Source organism: Xiphophorus couchianus, chromosome 11, assembly GCF_001444195.1.
Source record: "Xiphophorus couchianus chromosome 11, X_couchianus-1.0, whole genome shotgun sequence".
Taxonomy (NCBI): domain Eukaryota; kingdom Metazoa; phylum Chordata; class Actinopteri; order Cyprinodontiformes; family Poeciliidae; genus Xiphophorus; species Xiphophorus couchianus.
In genome coordinates, this window is record NC_040238.1 from 10,748,922 (window position 1) to 10,775,544 (window position 26,623).

The 26,623-nt window shown below is 38.7% G+C and overlaps 1 protein-coding gene across 1 annotated transcript in view; it reads left to right on the top strand.

Annotated features, from left to right (window-relative positions):
* Window positions 1–276: 276 nt before the first annotated feature.
* Window positions 277–26,623, top strand: part of tmem132e (transmembrane protein 132E) — a 432,688-nt gene continuing 406,341 nt past the window's right edge. The window contains exon 1 of the mRNA XM_028031671.1: window positions 277–1,417. Coding sequence (XP_027887472.1) covers window positions 1,357–1,417 — 61 coding nt within the window. The 5' untranslated portion in view covers window positions 277–1,356. The remainder of the gene's footprint in view (window positions 1,418–26,623) is intronic.

A 26,623-nucleotide genomic window follows, 5' to 3' on the forward strand; every position in this document is an offset into this window, starting at 1 on the left:
AATTTATAATTGCTACTCATATCAATGTAATCTTCAATATACAAATTTTCCTTTATTCTTGTTCCATTTTGCCTTGTGTTCTATATTACTGGTGTATGTAAAATGATACTGGGGAACTGATAATCGAACCCATTTTTATTTTATTATTGAAAATACTTATATTTCCCCCAAATTAGGAGCAGATTTAGGTAAAACTCTAAACCTCGCGTGGTTTCTAAAAATGTGCACATTATTTTGAACATTTCCACCGGAAGTTCGCCATCTGTTGCGGTCACTTTGATTAACTGAGCTGCGGCTCTGGACATTTCGAGGTGAGCACGTTTACTTGTTTTTGGGAGCGGAGTTGCACACCTGGCCGCGCGAGCTTGTGCGTGACCATCAGCGTGCGCGTGGGCTCCTTGTCCCGCCGAAACGTGCCAACTGAGACGTGCTTTTTGCAGCACAAAAATTGGGATTAAAACACACGCACAGAGACCCAGAGAGGGGAGTAAAAAAAACCAAAAAACAAAACAAAAAAACAAACGCGGAGTTCTGCGGACTTGGCTGTGTTTCAAGCAGCACCGAACCGGACCCCATGTTTCTTTTCCTCGGATTATTTAAACCTGCAGCTTTGACTCTTTCCGCTCCGACTGTGTTCCGGCTTCTTGTCTCCGCTGTGGATTGTTAATAAAAACCTAGAGAAGTCGGTGCCAGCCGAACCCGAGCAGTGCGGATCCATACGATCCCCCCCTCTTTTTATACCCCTTTCCCCCGCTGCTCTTCTTAACCATCTCCATAATTTGTGCTAGAAAATGATTTCTATTTAATTTCTGCTGAGTGGAGACACGGGAGTTGCAGAACGAAAAAAAAGAAATATTCCTGTTCGTCTTCATTGTGATTCTGGTCTGGATCTGTGTGGAGAAGGCGTGCGGGAGTCCTGCGTTGAAGCCGCTGCGCGCGTCAATTTCCCCACTCGTGTCCTGAAATTGATCATTTTCTGGGGGTGAATTGATCGGCTCTCCTTGCAGAGCGCGTGGAGCAGCTTACTGAGTTTCTTACATGAAACCAGTGAAACAACTTTATCCCCCATTTGTGGGAAGAAACCGGACGTCTGCCGGACTCCGGCAACGTTGAAACTGGACTCTAATGCATTTCTAGCGATTTATTTATTTGTTTTATTTGTATTTCATCCTGGAAAGACCTCGACAGCGCATTGTCACGCGCCCAGATACACATCTGTCCATTGCGCATCATCCAAGTTGGAGAACCCCGCACCGGCTCGCGCCCGCAGGCGAAGCTTTGTTTCTCCACTACAGGATCCGAAACTACTGGGACGACTGGGATTTTTAAGGTCCATCCGTTGGGATTTCTTCTACCATGTCAGGTGTGCGGGATTTCAGATGGACTCCCATCATCTGCGCCGCGGTGCTTTCATGTGGTGAGTAAGGAGACGCTCATTTGGTCTTTATTTTCTTTTCTTGTTTTCCTCAGTGTCACGGTTGTGTTGCACTAAACGTGATTGTGCTCATTTTCTGTAACATGCAACTGCAGAGGCAGCTGGTGTTGTGATTGGTCATTGTGGCTTATGACCCCCACACTCCCCCCTCTCTCTGATTTCCACCAAACACGCACATACACACGCACACGCAACCCCTCATACACTCTCTCAGACACAAATACAGCTTTCATAATCTTGTTTTTGTATTTTGTTTTTTAGAAGAGCCAGCAGGTTTGTTTGAATTTCTTTCAGCTTAAGCACGCAGGATCAAAAACTATTTTTACGAGCTTAGACTGACTGGTTGATGAGGAAACCATTTGGGTAATTATTTCTGCTGGAGTCCTCTGGACTGGACTTGTGGTCTAAATACCAACCCACTCCTGGGAGCCAGACTCGGAACATATTAAGCACCTGTCATCCGCCTCCTTCTGATTTCCTCCTCTCTCATTTCTTGCTACTCCAAGGGCTCTCATGACACTGATAAACAAATGTACATGACAATATGTCCTACATAGGCTGAAATACGCTGCACAAAAAGATGTGAGACGCAATAGAAAACATCCCTCTGATCTGGAAATGTCTGGGGACCAATCGCTTTCCTTCTTCCCTTCAGTGTCCCACTCTTCAAAGCAATCCTGTTTACAGCACTGGGCTGGAAGTGTCATTACAAGGCATGTATTAGAGCAGTGCTGAGTAGTGGCGCCCCACAGGGTAGTCTGCTCATTTGTGGATCCACAATCAGAATTAGCTGCACGGAGACAAAATGCAATTTCCCCTTTCATACGTGCACATTTGCTGCATAACCAACCCTTGGACTCTACAGCACAGAGTGCCGACGTTTTTATTTTATGCTTTTCATTTTTAATAAGTGTTGCCTCAATTTCACTATTGTCACACAAAAGACAAGCTTATATGTGCTGTAAGACATGTTCTCTCCTTGATGGTTGTGTTGAGACTGCTGCACACTGCAGCGCTCTGTCTACCCAAATCCCACCCCAGCCTGTGGTCAGATTCTGATTAGGTTAATGCAGGACGACCCACAACAAACTTTTTAAATCGTTAAATGCCGGTACGGTTAGGTCTGTGGCTGGCAGACCAACTTGCAGAAGGTCTTCAGGGAAATTCTGGTCCCCAGAAACTTGGGGTTCCTACTCTTGTAACCACGTTGCAAGATTAACTTTGGCAGCTGAAACTCCCATTTCTCTTCCTAGGTAAAGGAACGCCAAGAAGTTGTGATTGGTATGTGATTCCTAAGGGTGTTTTCACCTGAGAGTCCGGTACACTCTGTTGTATTGGGGACCAAAATTGCAACATTTATGTTTTTTTTTCCCAGCTGCTGCAGTTTGCCTTCACATTTCTCTGTGTTAAACAAACCAAACCCTTTGAGCAACTGGTCTCCCCTGCCCCACTTCCTGTGGTGGCGCTGCACCAAGAACCACAGAAAGAAACAACATAAAAACCTCTGAAGAAGACACTAAGTGCTACTTCCTTCTTCACAAAATTTAAACAAAAGTGGAGTAGCAACAGATTTTAGTGGTTGTAGGATTTCTCTTTAGTCTTGGGTAAAAGACCACAAGCCATTTCTCCTGCTAGTTTGTTTGTGTTTTGGTTAGTTTGCCCTCTTGTGTCACACTTTCCTGGTAACTGGTTCCAGCAGTTTACTATTTCCTTGTCTGACCCTGTGTATATATAATCTCACCTGTGTCATTGTTTCCCCGCTGGGTCTACTGCAACTTCAGAATATTCAACCATCTCCTATATATCCTTCTTAGTACAAGCTCACCCTTTTCAGTGAGGGACAGCTGAGATCTAAACCAATAAAATTTGTATCTTTGTCATTGTGTAATGCCCCACATGGCATCCAAACCGGCACCTAAAGCACTTTGATGCCTTAACGAAGTATTTTTTTCCTATACTTAGTGTCAACCTTTTACATTCATAGAGGACAGTTGAGCTTTTCCATTAAATAGGTTCCAGTGTTAAAACTCAAATGGTGTAACTATTTCTATTAAAAAGTGGTTGAAAAAAAAAGAGATTGAATTTTGCAGTTAGATAACCACCATTGTACCATAACATTACATCAATAAAAGCATATTTTCCACTAGATGTTTGATTCACCTGCGTTTGTATTATATGATTGTAGAGGATGCCTGAAGAATTCTTATCTGCACAAATCTGATTTATAGATGGCAACAGACATTAATTTCTGTAATAAACATTCAGGGTTGGTGAACACCACTTTGAAGTCGACTGACATTTCTGATCTCTAATCAGTATTTATCAGCCGTGCTGTGATTCGGAGTTAGACGTGTGTTTTAGGCAGGATGCTTTAACAGCAGCTGGTGATATGAAAAGACCTAACAGTATTCGTGATCAGTCAGAAGTGGCTGTTTTTTTAGCAGAGCTGATGATTTGATACTAGCAAGAACAAAATATAATTTTGACAATATTTTGAGAAGACAAAGAATCCCAATGTTTATTTTTCAATGGTAACCAATTCTGTTTTAACAAACCTGAAGTCGGTGTGAAAAAATTCACTTCGTTTTTGACCAGCCGGCAAGTTGTGGTTTTCCTGCTGGATTTGAGTTTCATTGTGTTTTGACAGATGATGCAAAGGTTTCACAGACCACAAACTTTGTGTTTCTGCTCCGTTTTCTAATCTTGAGTTTTAACTAGAAATAATAAAATGCAACCCAGACTTCTTAAAAACAAACAGCCTTTTATCTCAAGCACCAAGTCAACATTAGCATTGTCAACTAGCTGTGTTGGATAGCAATACTTTCTTATTTGCAAAGCTTTTACATTATCTGTTACTTTGTCAGTATTTGTTTCTACAGGGTAGCCGAAATGCTGCAACAATAACTTCAGAGTGGGATCTTCAGTGCTAGTTTTGTCAGGTTTCATTCTCATTTTTGATGCCTGCGAATAATTAAAATCCGCAAATACTTAGGAACCCCACTTTTAAAATGTGCAAAATTAATATATCAATCAATCAAGTTTATTTGTGTAGCATATTTCAGCATCAAGGCAATTCAAAGTGCTTTACATCATAAAAACACAAACATACTAAGCCATAGAACACACAGTCAACAATTGAAGCATTGCATTTTCTCAAATGTCCTAGTTAAACATGAGAATGTTGATTGTTTCATTTATGATGTTTCAAAGGCAACTCTGAACAGGTTGGTTTTTAGTCTAGATTTAAAGGAACTCAGTGGTTTGGTTGTTTTCCAGTTTTCTGGAAATTTGTTCCAGTTTTTTTGTTTCATAGAAGCTTAATGCTGTTTCTCCAGGTTTGGTTCTGGTTCTGGGGATGCAGAGCAGAACCAGAACCAGAACACCTGAGAGGTCTGGAAGGTTGGTTCAACAAAAGCATATCTTTGATGTATTGTGGTGCTAAACCGTTCAGTGATTTATAAACTAACAGGGTTTTAAAGTCTGGGAATGGATGTAGGGACTTCAGAACAGGGGTGATGTGCTCTATCTTCCTGGTTTTAGTGAGAACAGCGGCGCTCTGGATCAGCTGTAGCCGTCTAATTGATTTCTTTTTACGCAAAGACAAAAAAGACACTGTTGCAGTTATCGGTGCAACTAAAGATAAATGAGTTTCTCTAGATCTGGCTGGGACATCAGTCCTGAAATCCTGGAAATGTTCTTCAGGTGATAGAAGGCCGACTTTGTAACTGTCTTTCTGTGGCTCTCAAGGTTCAGGTCAGAGTTCATCACTACTCCCAGATTTCAGGCCTGATCTTTAGTTTCCAGCTGTAATAACTGAAGCTGTGCATTGACCCTAGATCATTCCTCTTTAGGTCCAAAAATAATAACTTCAGTTTTGTTTCTGTTCAGCAGAGGAAAGTTGTGGCACATCCACGCATTGATCTGTTCTATGCTTGGATGGGTTCTGAATGGTATTTTGGTGTTGCTCCACAGAGAATTCAATGAATAGTTGAATTTGGGAATAGAGTTGCGATTCTTGCATTGCTCAGCAGACTCTTCTGTTTGGGGTCCTCTGTACTTTATCTTTACTTTCCTTTGGTGCAGCATGTTTTGTTGGAAGGTGCATGCTTTCTGCATTGGTTGCAGACATTTTGCCACATCCTGTCTTTGATCCAAAACAATTAAATCCAAACTTGAATGAACTTGAATCACATTTCTCGACTCTTGAGAACTTGCACACCATGCATTCACACTCACTTGGTTTTCTCAAGTTCAGTTTGCACATTGATTCCCAGAATATTTTCCTTATTGATAATTTCCATATTGATTTAGGATAGTTTGGATTTCTTGGCTGCCTCACTTCCTTTTATGATGGTTAATTAGCTCGGTATTTCACTTGTCAGTAATTAGGTTTATACACACACAGAGATTTGTGGGCAAGATTTCATTGTCATTTGTTGCTCTGTAGGTGGAATGTTGCTGGTTTACTTTTTCCCATTCCTGTTCATGTAAAGGTTTGGAGGTCAGAGGCAGAGCAGCGTTCATGGAGCTGATATGAATGAAAGATCTGAGTGAAGAAGAAGAAATTAATTGCCTTCTGGGCCATCTCTAGCTGTAAAATTTATGCATGTATATGAAATAAGACATAAACCTTCGGACGCTAAAACAGAAGGGATGTTAATGGGTTTGCACCTCGTAATTATTTCCATAATTCTGCTGATCATTTTGCCAATAGACTGACAGATTAATGAAATGTTAAACGCCAACCTAGGTTTTTTGGAATTTTTTTATTCTACAAATGATTGATAAAAACACAAATCTTCCCTCTTTCAGAGACGAGAGGAAAGCACCAGCAGCATTAGTATGGGTTCTTGAAATCTTTGAAAATGCTTGAATTAGATCTGGAAAGTTCTGGATTTTTGCATAAAGTTCTTGAAAGTGCTTGAAATTCAAAGTACAGAGTCTGATAAAACAGTCCACTCTAATGTTTCATTAAAAGGCTAAAATTGGAAAGCATTATTTAAAGTTGAAACCAGACAAGACACCTGCAATTTTTTTTCTCACTGTCTGAAGTTAAATCAGACTTAATCTTTCTTAATCTGAGTTAGTTACAATCAGCAAAATTATTTCTAATTGCCAGAACATATAAAAACATAATTTAGATTTTTTTTGTTGCAAATTTCACAGACCAGTTAGACGTATAGAGATATTTCCACACATAAAATGTTGTTATAGTTTCAGTTTACTTTGTCCCTGCTGTAGAATGTAGAATACTATCAAATGATATTCATTTTATTTTTTATTTCATATAGTCAATAACAAATATGAATAGTTTCTGCTCTTTTTCCTTCCTGAAAAGGAGCAGAAAGAAGCATAAACTCATATCTGCACACACAAAAAGAAAATTAGCCATTTAGCTCAGAAGTCGATTACAGATATGAAATACTCCAAAAATGAACAAAAATACATAACAAAACTTCACCTTAGTCAATGTCATATTGCTTCATCATATTGACTTTTCAAATCATCTTTCCATTGTTGCTGTTCTAAACCCGTTTTTGTATTCAGTTCCTTTGAAGTTGTATTTGCTTTCTCTTTTTACACTTCAGTTTTGAATAGTATTAATGATGTCATATAATATGGAATTGAAACTGTCTTCTTTAGTTCATTTGCATTGTTGTTATTAGTCTGTCACTAAAAAAGTTAGAAAATGCTTGAATTTTACTTAGGGGAACAGTACACACCCTGACCAGCAGCTGCCCATGCACAAATCAACAGGTTAATCTCCATGTGAGTGAAGCAGTGGCAGCATTTCATACATTCAAGAGGCGCGTGCGTCTTTATCTAATATGTAAATTGATCCAGTTTGGTTCACCGCCAGAAGCAAAAAGACTGCAGAACAAAGAGCTGGACGCGCTCCAGGAAGACGACATTGCGGCTGACCCGGGGTAAATGGATTGAGCGGATTACGTCTAACCGTTACATCGGTGCATGTAGTGATGTAAGTGGGCGCGTCTGCCTCTTCGCTCGTGCCTACGAGGAGCGGCGTTTGTCCAGTCATGGATTGAATGCAGCTGGCAACCTTCCCAGCACCAGCGGCGCTCACAGCGGAGACAAAAGCGGCAGTGTGACACACTTCTCCTGATGTACATGAGGAGAAATTAAACCTCTTCTCTGTTTCTGTCTTAAGTTTTTCAGCACAACTGTTCTGTATTTGCGGCTGGCTTTCGTGCTTTAACATTTTCTGACTGCTAATGAGTTAAAGCTGCTGTTTAGTCATTCTGTCTCGAGGCTGGCCATGTCAAGAAGCTGGATTGCTAGCGGTGCACCTGTCACGTTTGTTTGTGTTTGCATTAATGAAGCATATTGTTTTTATATTTAGCTGGCTCTTCACAGTCAGCACATGAAGCAGGACTTTTTTTTTTTGCCATTTGCTTCAGGCTTCAGAAAATAGTAATAAAGAACAAGATGGAGTGCAGAGAAGTGGATACATATATAATCTTCTTCCTGTGCTCAGAGCTAAAGCCAATATGCACACATCTTCTGTTTGTTTTCAGTTTTATTATGCTAATGTTTTCAGGTGAGGCTGGATGTAGTTACAACTAGGGAGGCAAGTTATCGATAAATTAACTAATTAGTTGGTTGATAAGTTGATCTTATCAATCAACTAACGATTAATTGATAAATGGTCACTTTCTTTTTGCATCAAGAGGGCAGGCCGACTTTCCATAATATGAAAGGGCTAAATTTTTTATGAATATAAAAAAGAGCATTATATTTCAACATTTTTTTGAGTCAGTTGTGACTGAATAAACCGAAAATTGTTTTTCTCACAATATAAAACTTGCATCATCCCCTCCTCCCCTCAACTTATTAAAATTGTTCTACATAATCCTTCAGTTCCTCTGTCATCATCACATCCTCGCCTTCATAGCACCTCAATCATTTTTGGTTGAGCTGACGGTTAAATCAACACTATTCAAGGTGAGAACATAAGGAGCTTACTGTACATTTCAAAACAGAACCACATACGGCGCTTCTTGCATTCTCTGTTTGGTTTCTCGGCTTAAAGATGATCAGTGGCGCCCTCAGCTGTGTGGCAGCCAAACTGCTACACTAAAACGTTATCAGTTAATCGATTAGATCTAATTTAGTCGATTCAATTATTTGCATAGTTACAACTACTATAGTTTTATCTGCTTTTTAATAGTAGAATCGAAACTGACCTTTTAAATGGGCTTCACTTGAGTTTTTTTATTCTGTTTTATTGCTCAAAGCTATCTCTTCTGTTGTATTGTTCTTTATCAGTGATGAAACGAACCTTTTGTAAAGCACCAGTCACACAAGATGTAGCCTGATGGGCAAGATCTTGAGCTGGAAGACTTTTTTTGTTCAGTTGCATGAATTAGTACATTAATTTCTTTGCAGTGCATTACCCATTTATTTTCCCAGCTGAACGTTGTCTGCGGTTTTATGCTTAAAATGTTTAAAATCCTTGAGGCATTCATGCATTTAGGCTCAAACGCATAAGGGTCAATGTGCTGAAAGCCCTGCTTTTTGGTTTTCTGCTTGAAAGGCCCCACATCTAGTGAATATAACATAGAATATAGGCTTACTGGATAATATAGGCTTTCTCAACAACCCCCTTTTGGCTCGTTTGGCTTTTTTCCCCCTCCACATCTAAGTGAGGCAATTCACAAATAGTGATGTAAAAGATTTCTTTTCGTCTCCTCTAAAAGGAGATTTTCTCATGTTTTTGTCCTGTTTTCCTTCCCTGAAATCAAAGTTGAACCTGTTCTTTCACGGTAACATATTGACTGCTGCAGTTTGTCTTGTTAAGGGCAAAACCCTTTTGTAAAATTTGCCAAAACTGTCACAAATGTCGAGTGTTCATCATATAAAACCTGAAAGGATTAAATTGTTTTTTCAAAGAATCAAATTTATGATCAATTATGTTGATATGTACACTTCTAAAATCATTCAAGGTATGTTTAATTGAGTTTAAATCACTAAATAATATAGTAAAAGAAACCCTGCTGGATTACTGTGAGAGTCTCTCCTCAGCTGTGAGGAAATGTTTCTTTCCTGAAGTGTTCAGAGTGCTGTTAAATTTTAGGTGTACCTTTTTCCTCTGTCTTGCAAGGAAGGAGGAAGTGGAAGTGCACAATCTCAGGGTAACAATCAGTCACTGAGTTACATGGTGGCTGGTTCACAGACAGAAGAAGGGCTCTACCATCCCAGTGTTTGTTGACTCAGAACGGCAGGCACAGATTGGCTGGATTTTTCTCAGACGTGTCGCCCTAGTAACCGGATAAAACCACAAACGGCTCCGTGTGAAACCTGGGGCTGTGATTTCAAAATGAAATGCAGAATTTATTTTCATCTGAAAAACTCTGTCCAATTCCTTTTCTCCCTAGCCCCATATGAGACACCTTTGATGTCACTGGTTCAGGGGTTGCTGGTACTACACTTCTTCCTTCCACTCAATGTTTTGTTAATATGTTTGGACGGAGAACTTTGCAACAACAGGCTTCTTTAGCAGTCAGTTTTTGTGTCTTCCCCCCTTTGTAAAGGCAGTCCATAACTCTGTTCTGTCCAGTCAGCAGTCATCCCCATGTTTGTGTTGCTGATTGACCCAAAGTTGAGACAGTTTAAAACCTCAGGAATTTTTTGCAGGTGTTTTGAGTTAATGATCTGATTAGGGTGTGACATTAATGACCTTTTCTGCCGTATTCACTCAATTTTGGCTTTTTATGATCTGTAATTGGTAATTATTCTAAATAATGAGTTTCACTTTCAGAGATGACTGGCAAAAAAATAGCACTTTTACGCAATATTACTTTTTTTAAAATATGTAGTACAATGTTGCTTTAAAGGTTTAGATTTCACTTGTCGGTAAAATCTGTCTCTCTAATAACCAATATATTTTTTTAATCACTTTTTCTCTCAACTCGCCTCCAAGTGGAACCAGGCAGTATGGTTCCTGATGTTTGTCATAGACGTGGCTCTTATCCAAGTCATTTTCTCTTTGGTGTTCTCCTCAACAACAAACACAATTATCCAATATTTTCCAACCACAATTCTTCCTCTGAGGTGGCGGTTCTTCACTTTTCTTTCCAGTTTTAATAATACGATGAACGGTTCTCGATACGATAACCCAGTTATAGCAGTTTTTACATCTTAGACATTTTCTCTGTTGATTCCAATGATCTGACCCTTCAGTCTTTCATCTATTCCACTAAATGTGTCTTTTCACATGGTGGTTAATGGAAAGAGAAGCTTCTCATTGCATCAATTTGGGTGAAATAACGTTTGCCAGCTGAAAGACAATCATTCTTGCAGCAATTATCCAATAGCAGGTTCCGTTTGCTTTGTTAAATTCAGGTGTTGACTGCTTTTTTTGTCCAGAGAGTGAATAAAAAGGAAAACAGTCACTTAGACATACAAATCATGAATCAAAGGCAACAAACGCCAGCGTAGTTTTGTGTCAGTCATGACTTTTTTTGAATGATTGAAACTTTGAGGGTCTAACAAAGTTTCGTGTTTGTGAATAGATTTGCATGGACAATTGAGGAGTATGAATAAGATCTGATTCAATAATCTTGTCTGCGTTTAAAGGCAGAACTTCATCTAAGCCCTCTTCATCTAATCTGAAGAAAACATTTATTGCCGCTGCAGTATGGAGGTCTCTGTTCACTTGTCACAGTTTTCATAATGTTTTGCTTCTCACTGATGTCACATGTTTGAACCTGTGAACATCTTCAATTATGCAGTGGATTATGTGCTCTTCGTTTTCATCTTTCACCCCCCAGGGCACACAGCTTGAACAAAGTGTTGGAACAAGTTGCTTGGTGTCTTTTCATTCAATGTGACAACTTCATTTTCACCCTAATGCAATTGATCCAGATCGCCATGACCAGTGAAAGTCGAAATCTTTTTCTTTTTCTCTGTTTTCCATCCATTCGTGTTGGGTAGTTGAGCTGAAAATAAACCAAACGGCTACTTTATTTAATCTAATGTTTAAATTGAGACATGACGATGCATGCTCTTTACAAACCATTGTGCTGGAGATGTTCCTTTTGTTGCTCGCGCCTTCCTTTTTGGAAATGCTTGAAAGTAATTTGTCAGAAATAATGCACCACCTGCATGGCTTTCATTGCCTTGAGTGCTGTGTTGTACAAGATAATTAGACTTCACAGGCTAATTATTCATTTGAAGTGGCAGGTGATAGCTTTGCTGTTGCATCATGCACATGCAGCAAAATGGATTATCAAGTGTACATAATCTTGTCTTCAATTTGCGACGTAGCATTTACGAAGTTCATTTTTTTTAATATACAGGTGCAGCCGAGTAAAACGAAAGTCAAGTTAGTTTCATTTGTCTACATTAAATTGAAAAAGTGAAGCTTGTTTATCAAAGACTCATGACACAGAGTAGTATATTTAGGATTTTTAATTTGTTGCCCCTTTAAGTAAACAATTCCTTAATATTGATGAAAAGTATAAATTATAACTGAAATAATCTGGAAAAATGTTGGAAAATGTCGTATTCCACCGGCAGATTAATTCACTTATAACTGGTATATTCATCAATATTAATAAATGAACTTAAAACAAGCTCCTATTTACTTAGTTTTGTCTTATCTTAAGTGTACTTGGATATTTGCACTAGAGTCTAGACCTAAAATACTTAGTCAGATTTAGTGTTTTTGCAGAGTAACCCTACAAAAGGGGGCCATGAGGGCATTGCCCCCCTTTAAGGCCCATCAGTCTTCAAAAGGTTAGTGAATATACCAGAAAAGGTCTTAAATAACTAAACATGCACACGCGCACACACACAGCGCCATATGTCGACATTGGTACACAGAAAGTGAACGATCTTAGTGAGGAATTTCATCTGGGTCTGACTCTTATCCGGCTTTATTGTCTTGATATCGCGACACCCACTGAGGCCTGCTCCTCTCAATCTACAGCGCTACAAGGGTATAATCATTTCCCTCTAATTCCGGTCGTCTCAACAAGGCTATATAGCTCACATTTAATAAGTTGTCTCCCCTGACACCCTGAAGGAGAATGAGCTTTCTGGATGAAGAGCAGCTTGCACTGAAACTGCCCCCATTAATTTCTCTTCGAGGGATACAGTTGGAACAGAAATAGCCATTATGTCCACATATGTAACGCCGACATGAGGGATGGAGGACATTCGCTGGTGCACAACATGTTTGCTGCCTTTTACAAAAGATTGAATGTCTTTAATGGACTGAAACTCACTCTTGAGGTTAAATAAATGTTTAGTTTTCTTTTCCTCTACTGTGTCACAGCGACTTTATGCTTTTTGCTCCGAGGGTATGCATCTTGAAAGAAAAACATCAGGAGCAAGAAGTAACCATGAAATCTGAAAATGTTGAAGCTGAAAGATATATTTTGGTAGACCAGGATGTCCAAAGTGAGTCCTGATGTTTTTGTCCTGCACGTTTTTGATGTTCTTCTAAAATAGCTAGTTGGTAGATTTCTGAAGAATTTGTCAACGCTGCTCTGAAGCAGGAACTCTTCTAAAACATGGAGGACACTGGTCCTTGAGGAATGGAGCTGGTTACCACTGATGTAAACCATTCTATCGCAGCTCTGGCTGTGCGTCATGAATATTTTTTGATGCGCTGTATCTGTTATAATTCCTTCGCTGTTGTTTCTTGTAAGGCCATACTATGACTGAGCTCTGAGATTTCATTCCAAATCTCAGACCTTCCTTCTCCGTACCATGAAGCATGAAAACTAATCATCTGTGGATGTTTAGGATCACACATAAATCCAGTAGGTTTCATTTGTCAGGCTGGAAAATCTTGAGATATCCACAAAGTCAGAACAGATAAGCCATGTCTGCTAAGGAAGCTTTTCCTCTTCTGCTTTACATATCAGCTGTATTTCCCCAGTGGGATCCGTGTGAAGGATTTCCCTGAAATCACTGCAGTGGAAACTGAAGAAATACGACCAGATTTTTATCCTCCAGCATGTCTCGCAGTTTGTTTTCCCACTCTGATTTTCCCAGAGCTACAAATCTGCTAAAAGACTCTGGGAATGAACCCTTTCCAGTCTGGCAGCCACTCCTCGGCTTCATCCTCGGCTATCCAACAAACCTCTAATTCTTCTCTTGAACATTGTTGTTCTCAGCTGTGGGATTGCTTTTTCTGCTGCTAGATTTCCACTCCTGCTTCTCAGCGCCAGGCAGACAGAACATGGACAGCGGCGATGGGGGGGAGAGAGCAAGCTAGACGTTACTGTCAGACGTCTAGCCTAGATGTCTGACTTTTCCAGTCATCTCTGGAGATGATTTGTGACATTTTTCTAATGTTGTTGGATCATGTCACACACGCAAACTACGAACTGACCCGTCCTCCCCTGGTGATAATTACACGTAAGATTTGTGGCTTCGGAGTGCCCTGCGTCAAGCACGAGTCATCCGCGTGTCAACACAGTCTGCAAACACGGCAGTGAATCTACCGACCATCATTTAAATTCTCAGACGGTGACTTAATCTAGGCTGAAGTTTATTTTTCATAAATATCACCTGTTATAAAATTAAAGCAGAAATAAGTGAATTACAATAAAATCTTGAGCTGCAACTAACGATTATTTTTGTAATGGATTATTCTGATGATCAATTGGATGAAAACATTAGAAGGTCTAAATATTAGAAATACATTGAAAGATGCAAATTACAAAATCAGTTCTTTTTATATGGGAAAAAAACAACATTTTATTGCCAAAAATGCAATAGCAGTATTCCTTTAGACAACGCTTGATCATTTGTAGCAAAGGATGCATCTGCAGCTAAAAAAATACTCTTAACATAAAGCTCAGCTCTTTCAGTCAAAGAGTAGGGCTGATCTATTGATTATTTTTTGGATTAACTGATAAATAATTGAGCAGAAGGTGTTTTAAATATAAGAATTTAGCAGAATTTGAACCGGGTGAAGTTGAAACTGCGAGGGTAATTGTGTCATAAATTGACTTATTTCTGGATTTGCCGTGTAGCGTCACGTTACAAATATCTGCTTCTTTTTCTGTATTTTGGAATACGCTTTACATTTGATTTGAGCAATCCCATATGATTGGTCGCTGCTAAAATGCTTCGATGTAATTTAAACAGTTGAAAGGCTCTGCATTAGCACTGTCGGTCAGAGGAAAGCGTCTGCTGGGCGGCTGCTGTCTGCCCTCAGAGCAGTGGACTACGATAAGTGCTGTGAAGTAGCTGAAAATGTGTAGCTTTTATCGCCCCTTGGCCTTAAAGGGAAGGGAAAAAAAAAAACTCCCTCTGTTCTCTATGGGAATAAATAGTAAATTATTGTGCCATAAATGTAAGTGGCGCTCACTTTCCCATCGTTCAGTGGGAAACAGCATTGTTTTAAAATTGAGGGGAGTTTCCCCGTTTGGATACTGGGACTGCATGAGCCTTTACCCAGCTGCTGCCATGTTATCATCCTCTGCTGGTTAATGTGCTTCAATCTGTGAGAAAAGGTTGAGTGGCAGCTGGTAGAGCGACATTCAAACCGGTCACCATGTTGTTCTCTCCACCAAGTGCATTCAGGCATTGAGGGGGACACATTCCCTAAGTGAGATTAAACAGTAATGTATCTGCAGCTGGGTTAATGACTGATAAACCAGCATAAGGTTAAATACTAGTATTTACTTACAGTACAGACCAAAAGTTTGGACACACCTTTTAATTCAATGAGTTTCCTTTATTTTCATGACTATTGACATTGTAGATTCACACTGAAGGCATCAAAACTATGAATAACACATGTGGAAATATGCACTAAACAAAAAAGTGTAAAACAACTGAAAATACCCCTTATATTCTAGTTTCTTCAAAGTAGCAACCTTTTGCTGTGATTACTGCTTTGCACACACTCTGCATTTTCTTGATGAGCTTCAACAGGTCGTCACCTGAAATGGTTTTCACTTCATAGGTCAACCTGCCCTGTCAGGTTAATAAGTGGGATTTATTGCCTTATGAATAGTCATGAAAATAAAGAAAACCCATTGAATAAGAAGGTGTCCAAACTTTTGGTCTGTACTGTATATATGCCCCAGAAATACAAGTTTTGACTTATTCTATTTCTTTTTTGTTTGTTTATTTTCATGATCTTGTATTTGTCACTCCGACAAGTCAAAATTTATTCATGGACAAATGTTTTTTAAAAAAAAGCAGAACAATTCAACTGTGGTTAATAATAATAAACATAAAATATAGAACAAAAAGAGAAATTAAAGTTCTTTAAAAGGTCTGTCTGATTCTGATTTTGGCATTTTCATTTTGCTATAAGGTCACAATGGATCTACAATGTTCCAATCTTATTTTATAAAAAAAAAAACATTGAACAATACTTGTGAAAGAATACAACTCTGTTTTAACTGCATGAGGTTGTGTTCTCAAATATAAGTTTAGTATTGCTGTCCTCTAAATTAACTAAAGTAAACTTTAAAAAACAGTTTTTAGTCTGTAATTTTTCACATTTTAAAAACAAACAAATCTTGCTCAACCGGTTAGACTAATGACCTGTTTTGATTCTCTTAAAAAACATTTAGTGCACAGTACTGTTTCGCTTTTACAGAAACCTAAAGTGAGATTCAATAAAGTGTCCTGAGTTTCACGTTTCTTTGTGGAGAAATAAAATGCCCAAATGGCTGATTAAATGTAATTAAGATCGGTGGAGGAGATGGGCTCCACCTATATAAGCATCGACTAATTTTCAGTAAAACCAAAAGCTCCAACGCTTGTGGTTAAACCTATGATGAAAGAGATGAGCTGTTTTTCTGTTGCCGTTTCATGTTTTCTTCATTCATAACACTCTGAATCGCCCTGTTGCTGAAATGTTACATTCAATTTAACTAGCCTTGCCCTTAGTAAAGCCTCTGGAAAATGGACACAAATTCTTCCTATCAATCAAACCAGAAGCCAAATAGGTCTCGGCCCATGCCAGTGGCTGTGATGCTTCACCTGAACAAATGTGCCAATTCTGTCTCCAGTCTCCTACGATGTTTTGTTTGACTGTAGCAGAGATTGCTCCTTATTTTTTGTGTGGTAGTGTTTATTTAAGGCCATCTTATCACATTACAGCCAGAGTGCTTGTAGCACTCTTTGGAACCCCTGGTAAAGTTGTGTATAAAGCCTTAAAACAAATACATTTTTTATTGAAGTGGCATAATATCCCACTCAGAAATGTAAGAAAATCCAGCCTTTATCTTTGGTATCTTTTTAAAAAATTATTATTCAGTGAGGGGGGGAATAAGCCACATTAAGAAAGAGGAGCAGTCAGTCTTCTCATAAAGCATCAGTCAAAGTTAGAGCAGATGGAGACGGGGATCTTGGACTTTTCATTTTGAGTCGTCTCAGATCCAACAGGGATCAGTCTCTGTAGACGATGGCTTCACTTGACATTCTGTTTACATTTCTGATTGTAAGTCGTCTCAAACAGCCAGCTGGCATGTAGATTGCTTGTCTTGGTTGTTAAGGAGACTTGATGACGCCATGATGCTGCAGAAAATAGCTAATAGCACTCATGAATGGCCAGTGGAGTAAAACATAGACCTGTGTGTCCTGTAGCATTTATTCTTTAGAGAAACAGGAAGTCATGGATTATTAATTAATCATTCTTTGAAACATTCTCTGAAAAGTCGATTAATATAGCGACAAAATTGCTAAGTTGGCAACAGTGCCACACCCTTGTTCAGGCACGCTTGGCCACGCCCCTCTGTGTCTATTGGCCCCACCCACTTTGGTATTAGTTTTCACAATTTGTCTGGGGTGAGGTTTTGCTTTTACAAGGGGTTAGTTACACTTTAACTTGTGCTCAATTTAAAGACATGAAGGATGCCACCGGAATCTTAATGAAGGCCTTCAAATTAAAAGTTGGATTTTCCAATACGCTTTTGTTGAAGTGATTATACCTCGGCAGTAAAATTTTGTCTTTTTTTTTCTTTTTAAGTTTTGTTTTTTTTCACCCCCAATATCACCAGGACTGTCAAGCTGGCTGTTGTTGTTATGGCACTGTATTTCTAGATCATCTTATAATGACTATTTGTGGTGCAATTATTCTGATTCCATATTTTAAACCCCCAATTCAAATCTTTGATTAATGAAAAATGACTAAAAAAGTAGTGAAACCACTAACCAGATGCTGGACACGCATCCAAACACCAGATGAGGATGTGCTACCTGCCTCAGGATGCTGGATGGAGCTGTCAGTTCCTGTTATTCGTCTCTCCAACATGACGAGACGTCAACATTTTCCCATCTCCTCCCTTTTGTTTTCCCTGTTTTGTGGGTTGCATTTTGCCCCTCATGCGGAAAGCATTCCCACTTTGATCAACGCTGATTTCTTCTCTCAACGTATTTCCAACTTTCCTGCGAGCTTCGCTGTTCAAAGAGGCTTGAGCAGCCTTAAGTTGTCCAAGCCTCTTTAATTGTGACTTGCTAGAAACTCCAAATGCATTTATTTTTCATTCTGGAGTTTTCTTCTCCTGACGTGACATGAAACAAAGAAATATGCAAAATAGTTTTCTGTGTCTTTGTGTCCTTGGAACGTGTCGGATTCTTTGCTCTGAAGCCAAAATTTTTGAAGTGCGCACGCCACCGTTTACTGCGTTGTCAGTCAATAACGTAGTCTGGGATTTTTGAGGGTAGGGTGTGCTGATCTGCTGAAAATATAGTTCAAATCTTAGTCATATTGATTTAAACACGGGGAAACAAATGCTTTACAAATGAGGCCACACCACAGCGTCGACAGCAGTGGATTTGCCTGACTTCAGTGATCATGTTGTGTGCAGAACCACAGACTTAAAAAAAAAGGCGGGAGGGCTCTGTTGCTGCTGTTTTCATGTATAATTCAAACACTTACTGCTAGTGACAAAGGGATACTCTCTAAACATTGAAATCCGGAAACAAACACAGCAAAGAGGCAGAAATAAACACACTTGCAGTGTTTGTTTTAGCATTTTTATGATGCTTCTGTTTCTTTGCCAGCAGGCTATTGATTTAGGATATGATCCAGACTGCCTTGGAACATTATCTTTGTTTCATAAAAATCAATACTAATTGCATTTACAGTTAAAAGTATTCAAACTGTTTTTAAAGTTGAGTCCTGCACATTATTCTTGAACCCATTTTAGCCCTTAAAGCTCAGTAGAAAAACCGAAGAACCTTCAGTTTCTGGCTATGGGAACAACAAATGATTACTTTTTCTATCAAACTCATCTCTAATGTGCTCCCAACTGGAGTGCAGCTTAATTTTCTTCTACAGAAGCAGCTTTAAAGGCCAGCTCCGAGTACCACAGGCGGATACTGCAAAAAATATTATGGATACACTTATTCCTGCATAATGGAATAAAAGGTTTCGTCCTTACTTGTCTATTTTTTTTTTTCTTTTTTACCGCCTGCACTTTGGGTCCTGGAGCTTTTACCAAATTGATGAAAGTCCAGTGTGATCAATTCATTTATTAGGTTACAAAAGACTTGTGGAGGAAAGAAATCCCTGCCTCTGCTTTGTTATTTTAGGACCATAAAACATTTCAAAAATTTCACTGAAAGCCCATGAAAAACGATCTAAGGCCCACAAAACGGCATCAGATTATTCATGCTTGAAAGAGCCTGATAGATGTTCTTAAACTTTTTCACATTTTCCACATTGCATCTACAAATATTTGCAATTATCTTTAAATCACACGTATTTGAAATTATATTTTCGGAAAAACAATGTATCTTTTACAGTTGAGGAATGCTGAACTGCTTCAAACAAGTATGCAAAAAATACTGACCAGATTACAAATTAATAGGATAAATAATTGTCACAACAAACAGTAAATGAGTCAGAGTTCTATCAACCAAGCAAACTTGTTCTTCTTTCAGTCCGACTACTGAAAAATCCTTTGCATATGTCAGTTTTGGCTTAATCAATCAGAGCCATCCACTCAGTCCTGTATTAGAGTTTGGCTTTTCTCGTATTGTTTACCAATTATCGTCAACAATTACTTAGGAATTTTGATTTATTGTTTTTATAAATTCCAATTAATGATGTTAAAATAAAACAACTGACAGCACTGTCGGACATGTTTTTTTTTTTTTTAGTTTCTCCAGTATTCATGTATCAATAAATATTAAATTTAGAAAATATGGTTAAATACTGTTACTGTGTGCGGTTTAGTGTTGCAAATCACAACTTTTTAGTAGCTGGCATCCTGAAGAAACCTGAACTTTTAAGTGGAAATCGTTTTCAAGAGTAGTATTTATGTTTGTAGCCCTGTGAATTCTGTGCCAGGCGTTTACAGTACATACCTACTAATGACTAATTTGGCATTATTTTCATTGTTATCACAACAGTAGCACGAAATATTGTGATAAAATTCACCGATTTTTTGGTGAAACGTAACTCCGAGTTATTTGCTCAAAGTAGTTCACCCATTGGTGGATTTTTTTCACAGCCCTTAAAATATTTGAAAGAAAATGCAGGTTGGGAAGCTGAAATGGCTCAGTTGTGTGCTACGTGACATGGCATTTGCAAAGCAGCCAATCCACGAGCGCCATCTATTTTCATTGGAGCTGATTGGCCGAAACCTTCAAAGCAGAAATAAGGAATCCAGTAGATGTTAGCTTCTCCAGGTGTGCTAAGACGGTTTCCACTGTACGTATTAATTCATATTAACATGCATTTTCTGCGTGAACTACTAAAATGGGCAGATTTGCAGTTTTCTGAATGAATAATAATAACATACAACTGCACAAGGAATTGCGCACTACTTTTTGTTGGTCCATCGCATAAAATCTCAGTAAAATAACTTAATTTAAATCTTGCAAGATACTGCAGCTCCATGCCTTGTTGTGATTCTGCAAACATTTCAAAGTCTACAATAAATGCTTCAAAGACTCACACAATGTTCATGCAAAATACAAGAGTCCCCTTATAGCAAGGCATTAAAGTCAATGAGCAGCACATGTTCAGAAGCCGCTGAGCAGTTTTCCTTCTATCATCCTGTGGATGTACAGTGAGACCCTTCTCAATTAAGCTGGTTAAATTTGTTTGAGATATTGGGGAGATCTCAAGGGGGGGCACTTTGCAGAAATGGAAACTGGATTGATTTAGCTTCCATTTAACTAACCAGAAAATATACCAATTAGCGAATATGAGAAATATGCTAATCTGAGCTGTAGTGGAAGCTGCTCTGTCTTGTAACTGTTTGTAGCTTGTATAAAGGAGTGGGCACCCTTTAAGCTGAAATGTAAAGATAACTTTCATGGTGTGTTAAAGATTCATATAGTCTTTGTAGAGTTCAAACTTGTTAATTCAAAAGTGTTTAATTCAAAACCATGATGCTGCAGCACTGAAGATCCTAACCGCTTTTATGGTTCCTTTCATTTGTTTCCCTGAATTCTTTTTTTTAAATTCAGAAATAGACAACACAGATGTAAATCACAATAATGGATAATATAATAGTCAGTTCTAAATTTGATTCTCACCTTCAATTGGTTGACCTTGTCCTTTGAAAAAACTGTTGAAAGCTTGTTCGAGGGTTTGTGACTGAAAAAATACATTAAAAAAGGTTGGAGACAAAATTATTGTAGAATTACTTTCTTCTTATTTTTCATTTAGTTTCCTTTGCACTCTTTTGTCCTGTCTGTCTTCCTTCCTGTCTTTCATTTAATTTCCTGTTTATTTCTTTCCTTCCTTCCTTGTTTGATTTTCCTGTTTTAAGTTCCGTTTTTTTATGTTGTTGCAGATTTCATATTTCTTTTAGCATGAACTCGTACTCGGCTTTCATATTTGAAGTCAGGAAAATTTAGATGAGATAAAATAATTAAAAATGTCAAAATAATATAGGTAACAGATGGGAAATAAATAGATGCTGTCGTGGAAAAAAAACTATTTCCAAGCACTGTTCAGGTGAAATCACTCAATCCGGTTTATTCATATATTGTGCACAATACAGAGAGCTTGTAGGACAATCAGTAATGAAGCAGGTCTGGATGAAAAGCTCTGCCAGGCAGAGACAACACATGAGGTTTATACAAAGGGATAAAGGATCCTAAGCATGGGAAACAGACTGGTTCCCATGCAGCTGGGGAAAACAACGTCCAACCTTGTACTTGTAACCAAAATAGTTTAACTTGGTGGGAATATACAAGAACTTAGAATAAACATATAGCAATACAACTAGCAGGTGTGACCTTACTTTAGTTTTTCCACTACAGATACATTCATAGATTTTTGCATTATTAGTTTTGAGTAAAACCTTTCCAGTTTCACACAGATAAATTACAGCTGGGGGGAAAGGAAAATCCTTTAAATGACACAAGTCCCTCTAGGTTGTTTAAGGTAAATACAAAGAGAGCAAAAGAGAAACTTGAATATCTAATATTAAGTAGTGTTTTGGTTTGAATACTGTTGATGTAGGCTGGTAAGTGTTGGGTTGCCATTTAGTGTTGTAATATAGAGCACAATTCAGTTTTCAGAGTTCTAACTTTTATTTCTCTGATGAAACGTCTGTGAGGCTGACGGTCCAAACAGATTAGCAAATTGGACCAAAAAACAATAAAGTTTCTTTGTATCTGTTCTTTTGAGCCCCAACCTTAAAGAGGCTTTGAATAATGAATCAGAGGAGATCTCGGAGGATGCGAAGGAGAAGGGCTTGGCCTACATGCAGGAGCCAATCAGGAGCAGATAAAAGCTCGGAAAATTAAAGGTTCCACACAGACGACTTCACTCTCATTCTGAAATCTGTTTTATCGCCGCGTTGAGGTTCGCCTAGCTTCAGATAAAAACGCTAATGTAGGACAGTTAAAATGTTGAAGATTAATTTAGAGTTTATTCATTTGTTGTATATCTATTATGCAAATAAAAAGCTCAATCTGTCACTTTAAAGACATTTAGATCGGCTTCACTGCCCTTCAGTAAACATTAGTCTGACTATAAAGTCTTACCCAGTTCTGCTGAAAACATTTTTTCTTATTCAGAAAGCGATTTTTCAAACTCTTCCCAAACAAGATTAAAGCTTGTAGAGAGAAATTTCGGGTGAAATTGAGGTGCCTATCAAAAGCGAAGGACGATCGCTTTAAAATGGGATCACTTCATCAGCTAGGATCGCATAAAAACAGACATATTGGAGAGGATGCAGTTAAGATCAGAGTAAACTGAAGTGATGGTATAGCAGTCGGAGGGTTTGGAGCCACAGCTATCACTGAGCTGCTTTTGGTTATTGACAGACAGCGGATTACTGGAAGGTTTTATAAACTCGTTTTTGACCGTTTTGTGATTCCCTTTGTAGAGTCCTATGAGTACCACGATGCGGACGGAACCGCAAAATTTAGTAAACAAAATGAAACCCGCAGTAAAATGAGAATGGAAGGATATCACTTCAAAACAAATACAACATTTTACCAACTGCTTTTAGTCTAGTTTCAAGTGCAAACGTTGTAGTTCACTCTAAATAAGAGAAAACTAACTTACAAATAACTTTTATCCAAGAAATGGGAGCTTTTTTAACGCAATAATTTCTAGATATTGATTTTTAAAAAGTTACTAGTTCTAATGGCAAACAATTTTATTTATAACAAGACATTTTCCCCATATTATAATTTGCCAATGGAGCTATAGCCTTTTAAAATGAATACTAGGGAATCTCTAGTGTTTAAAATCACAAGTTTGAACTTAAACCGGATCTCTTTCAAGGGTGTTTTTAAAGTTACTTCTACATAAAAGAAAGATTTAAACAATCATAATTTCCATTAAATTATAATCTTGAGATTCCCTTAAGGTGAAAAACAGGGCACAGTTAAGGAAACCACAAAAAAATAACACTGAACTCGGTGTTGGACAGCGTCAGTGTTACCTGTATGTACTACCAAGTGTATTTAGAAAAAAGTTGATCAAACTGTATTAAAGCTGCAGGAGCTTGGTGCAATAGAGAAAATAGTCTTATTTAAATCCTAGTATTGGAAACAGAGCTTCTTCTCTTTTGGGTTTCTTTTCACAGTTTCTAATATTTGTTGGCTCAGTACAGTCAGGCTTACAAATGTGAGCAAGCCTGAACACATTTTATTTTCTTCTTCTGAATACGAGAAGATTCCCATCCTCCAGGGGACACGTTTTGCTCTGCACACGAATGTGGAAGAAAGCAGAGGACGGTGCGCCATCCTCCCTGCTGCGTGCCTCTGGGGACCACTGGCTTTGTTTTGAATCCACATGTTGCTTCAACATGCAGACTGCCTCTCCAGTGTTGTGTTTTTCCTGTGCCTGCAGTGATGTTGGCACAGGAACCTAGGTGAAGGTTTTGGTTCACTTCCAAACCCTTCACCTAGCTTAATGCATGGTGGGACATAAAGACACAAGCTCTGAATCAACAATAATGCCACGTCACTTTGTAAGATGACAGTGACTCGTGATGTTCAAGTATTGGAAACTTGAGATAAGTTGACTTAAAACATCTGTTGCGTTCATAAGCATTCATTGCACCATTAGAATTTCACGCTGAAATTCATATTTTTTTGCCGTGGTTTCTCATACTACTAAATTAAATGCGACTTCAAATGGTTTACAGACCCAACGGGTCCGAATGTAGACGTCACTCAGCGGTGCAGTGTTTAGACATAAAAATGGATGACGACGTCTATTGATCGACTTTAAAGTTTCTTCAGACATTTATTGCACTGGACAATATTTCTGCACTCCTGACTTTTCAGTTTTGCCCTTTTGTTTCAAACGCATGATAAATATTACATTTTTTCCCCAATCTAAAATGTGCTTTATGACATTTAGATGGATCTCTGACTGTCAGTTCAAGTTTCACTCAGTGTTCTTAAAATTCATCCCCTGTTACACAGTTTTCTCTTTAGACTTCCATTTATACACTTCCAGTTTTATCACTGATGCACTTTTGCTCCCACACACAAAAAAAACTAAGGGTGTCATAAACTGACCCCAATCTGTCAAACTGTTGTCGATCCATTCGTTCATCTGCCTTGTCCGTCTGTTGCACGCAGTTGCTTTTCCGAGTGGCGCTAATTACCCTGCGGGTGGGTTGCCGCAGCATATGTTTGCATGCTATGCATCTTTGACACCACTGATTGCAATTCAAGGAAGCGACATGTCTGAGAATGACTCGTCTTGCTGTTTGGAAGGAGGAGGCCGAAGTCGATATCCTTTTCTCCCTTTTCTGCCGGTTTCTAGCATGTCTTATTCAGTCTCCACAAAACTCATTGATTTTTTTTATTAAATTTTTTTTTGTAAAGGGTGAACTGCAAATTTTTTCTTTTCTGGGGGTGGGGGTAGAGGGTTAGGCTGCAAGTAGTGCAAGTATTGATTTTGGTTTTGTTTACTCTGGTTTACATCTTGTGTGATGTTTAACCTTCTGACTGTGTGTGCTGCTGAAACTGCTGTTTATGGAGGATGACGAGCAGAAATGGTTTATTTCTGGGGATGCCAAGTGCAGCTTGATGTGTTTTAGTACCTGGAGAAAAGGACATGAATCTGATTGTTGACATGTTTTATTTTCAGGGAGCACTGGCTAGAGCCGGCACTGTCAGGTTTAGCTGCACCCACTTTAATGCTGATAGGCCACCAAAAATCACCTGCAATACAGTTTTAACGTCAGTTCTGTGCTCTTTAATTATTATTGCACTTGATTTGAACCATTTGTTGATCTTACTTTCTTATATTTATTAAACTGACAATACAGCAACGACAAAAAATTTGTCGTTTTTTTGTCAACTGATATAAAGTTGTGTTAATAAACGTAATATTGTCTAAATACGGGATTAAACAGTTCATCCCTTTGGGGAAGGAACGAAAGTAAGCTGAAGAAGGTAATTGCTCTCTGACCAGTCTAATTGTAGCCCTCTAATTTCACGTGAAGGATGTACAACCGTAAATGTTTGAAAAGCAGAAGTGTCGCTTTTACCATTTGATAATATTTGATATATGCGCAAAATGATTTAGCAGAAAAAAGGCAAAACATGTCCTCTCAGCGGAAAATATTTTCATTTTTCAATTTGTCTCTCTTTTTTAAATGAGAAGGTCCTTAAAAACGGAATTTTAATCCAAGCTGTTCCTGATTTCTCCCGGCAGGTTTTTGACTTCAGCTTTAGTCGAGATAAATAAAATAAATGAATCTGTAGTTTCCACTCGACAGAACGATCAAGTTACCTCCCTCCACCTTCACTCTGTGAAAGAGACTTTTGTTGACAAGATTTACTTGTTTCTGAAAGAGGATAATAAAAATTCAGATTCAGGATCCTGCTGAGCAGTAACAGGCAATCACACAAGCCCACCTCATTGTTGTGTTTTGGATGTGTGTGGATCTGACAGCATGATCCGCGATGAATGATGGGTGGTTCAACTTCTCGAAACAAGCTCTCCAGCCCCCCTGGGAAATCAGATGAGGTGCAAACTGGGAGGGCGGGGGCTTTGCGGGGAATGGAAGGAGTGGAATTGCCAGTGTGACATTCTCCGCTGTTGAGGAAGTCATTTTTTTATAGCCGGTACTCCGCCGCTGTGCAGCCGACGGTGTGGCCGTTCACTGCGGTGGGCGGGGAAGTGACCGAGTGAACCGGCCGCGTCACCGGCACAGTTTTAATGAGGATTAAACTGGAAACTCTGCTTCGGATTTAGCGAGGAAGCAGTTGTGGGTTAATCCAGAGTTCTGGGTTTTTCTGACCTGGAAACTTGACCGGCTGAACCAAAGGCTTTCTATTAACGCACTTTTTAAGAGCTATAAGAGATGGATATGTATTTATAGTACATGGCACTTTTCAGTCTTCAGTTCTCAGTAAAATTACAGCTAGTAATCTTAATGAAGCTTTGAAAAAGTCAATGTTTTTTGCCAGTGACTTAAAGGGGACCTATTGTGTAAAATTCACATTTGCTCACTTTTGCACTTCAGTTTGGATTTCTACTGCTTCTAAAAACAGCCCAAGTGCATAAAACCCCCACCAAGGTGTTTGTTATAATAACTTAATGTTTTTGTTGTCTGGGAAATGAAATACTTTAAAAACTTTCAAAATCATCACAAATCAGCAGGCACTGCCCCTCACCTAGCCAGTCCAGCCTGTTACCTAGCAACCCAATAGGAGCTCCGGCACATTTGGTCAGCTGATTTTACCACTGTACAATGGCTGCAGGAAAAGACAAATGTTTTGTTGTTGACTTACCATCCAGAGACC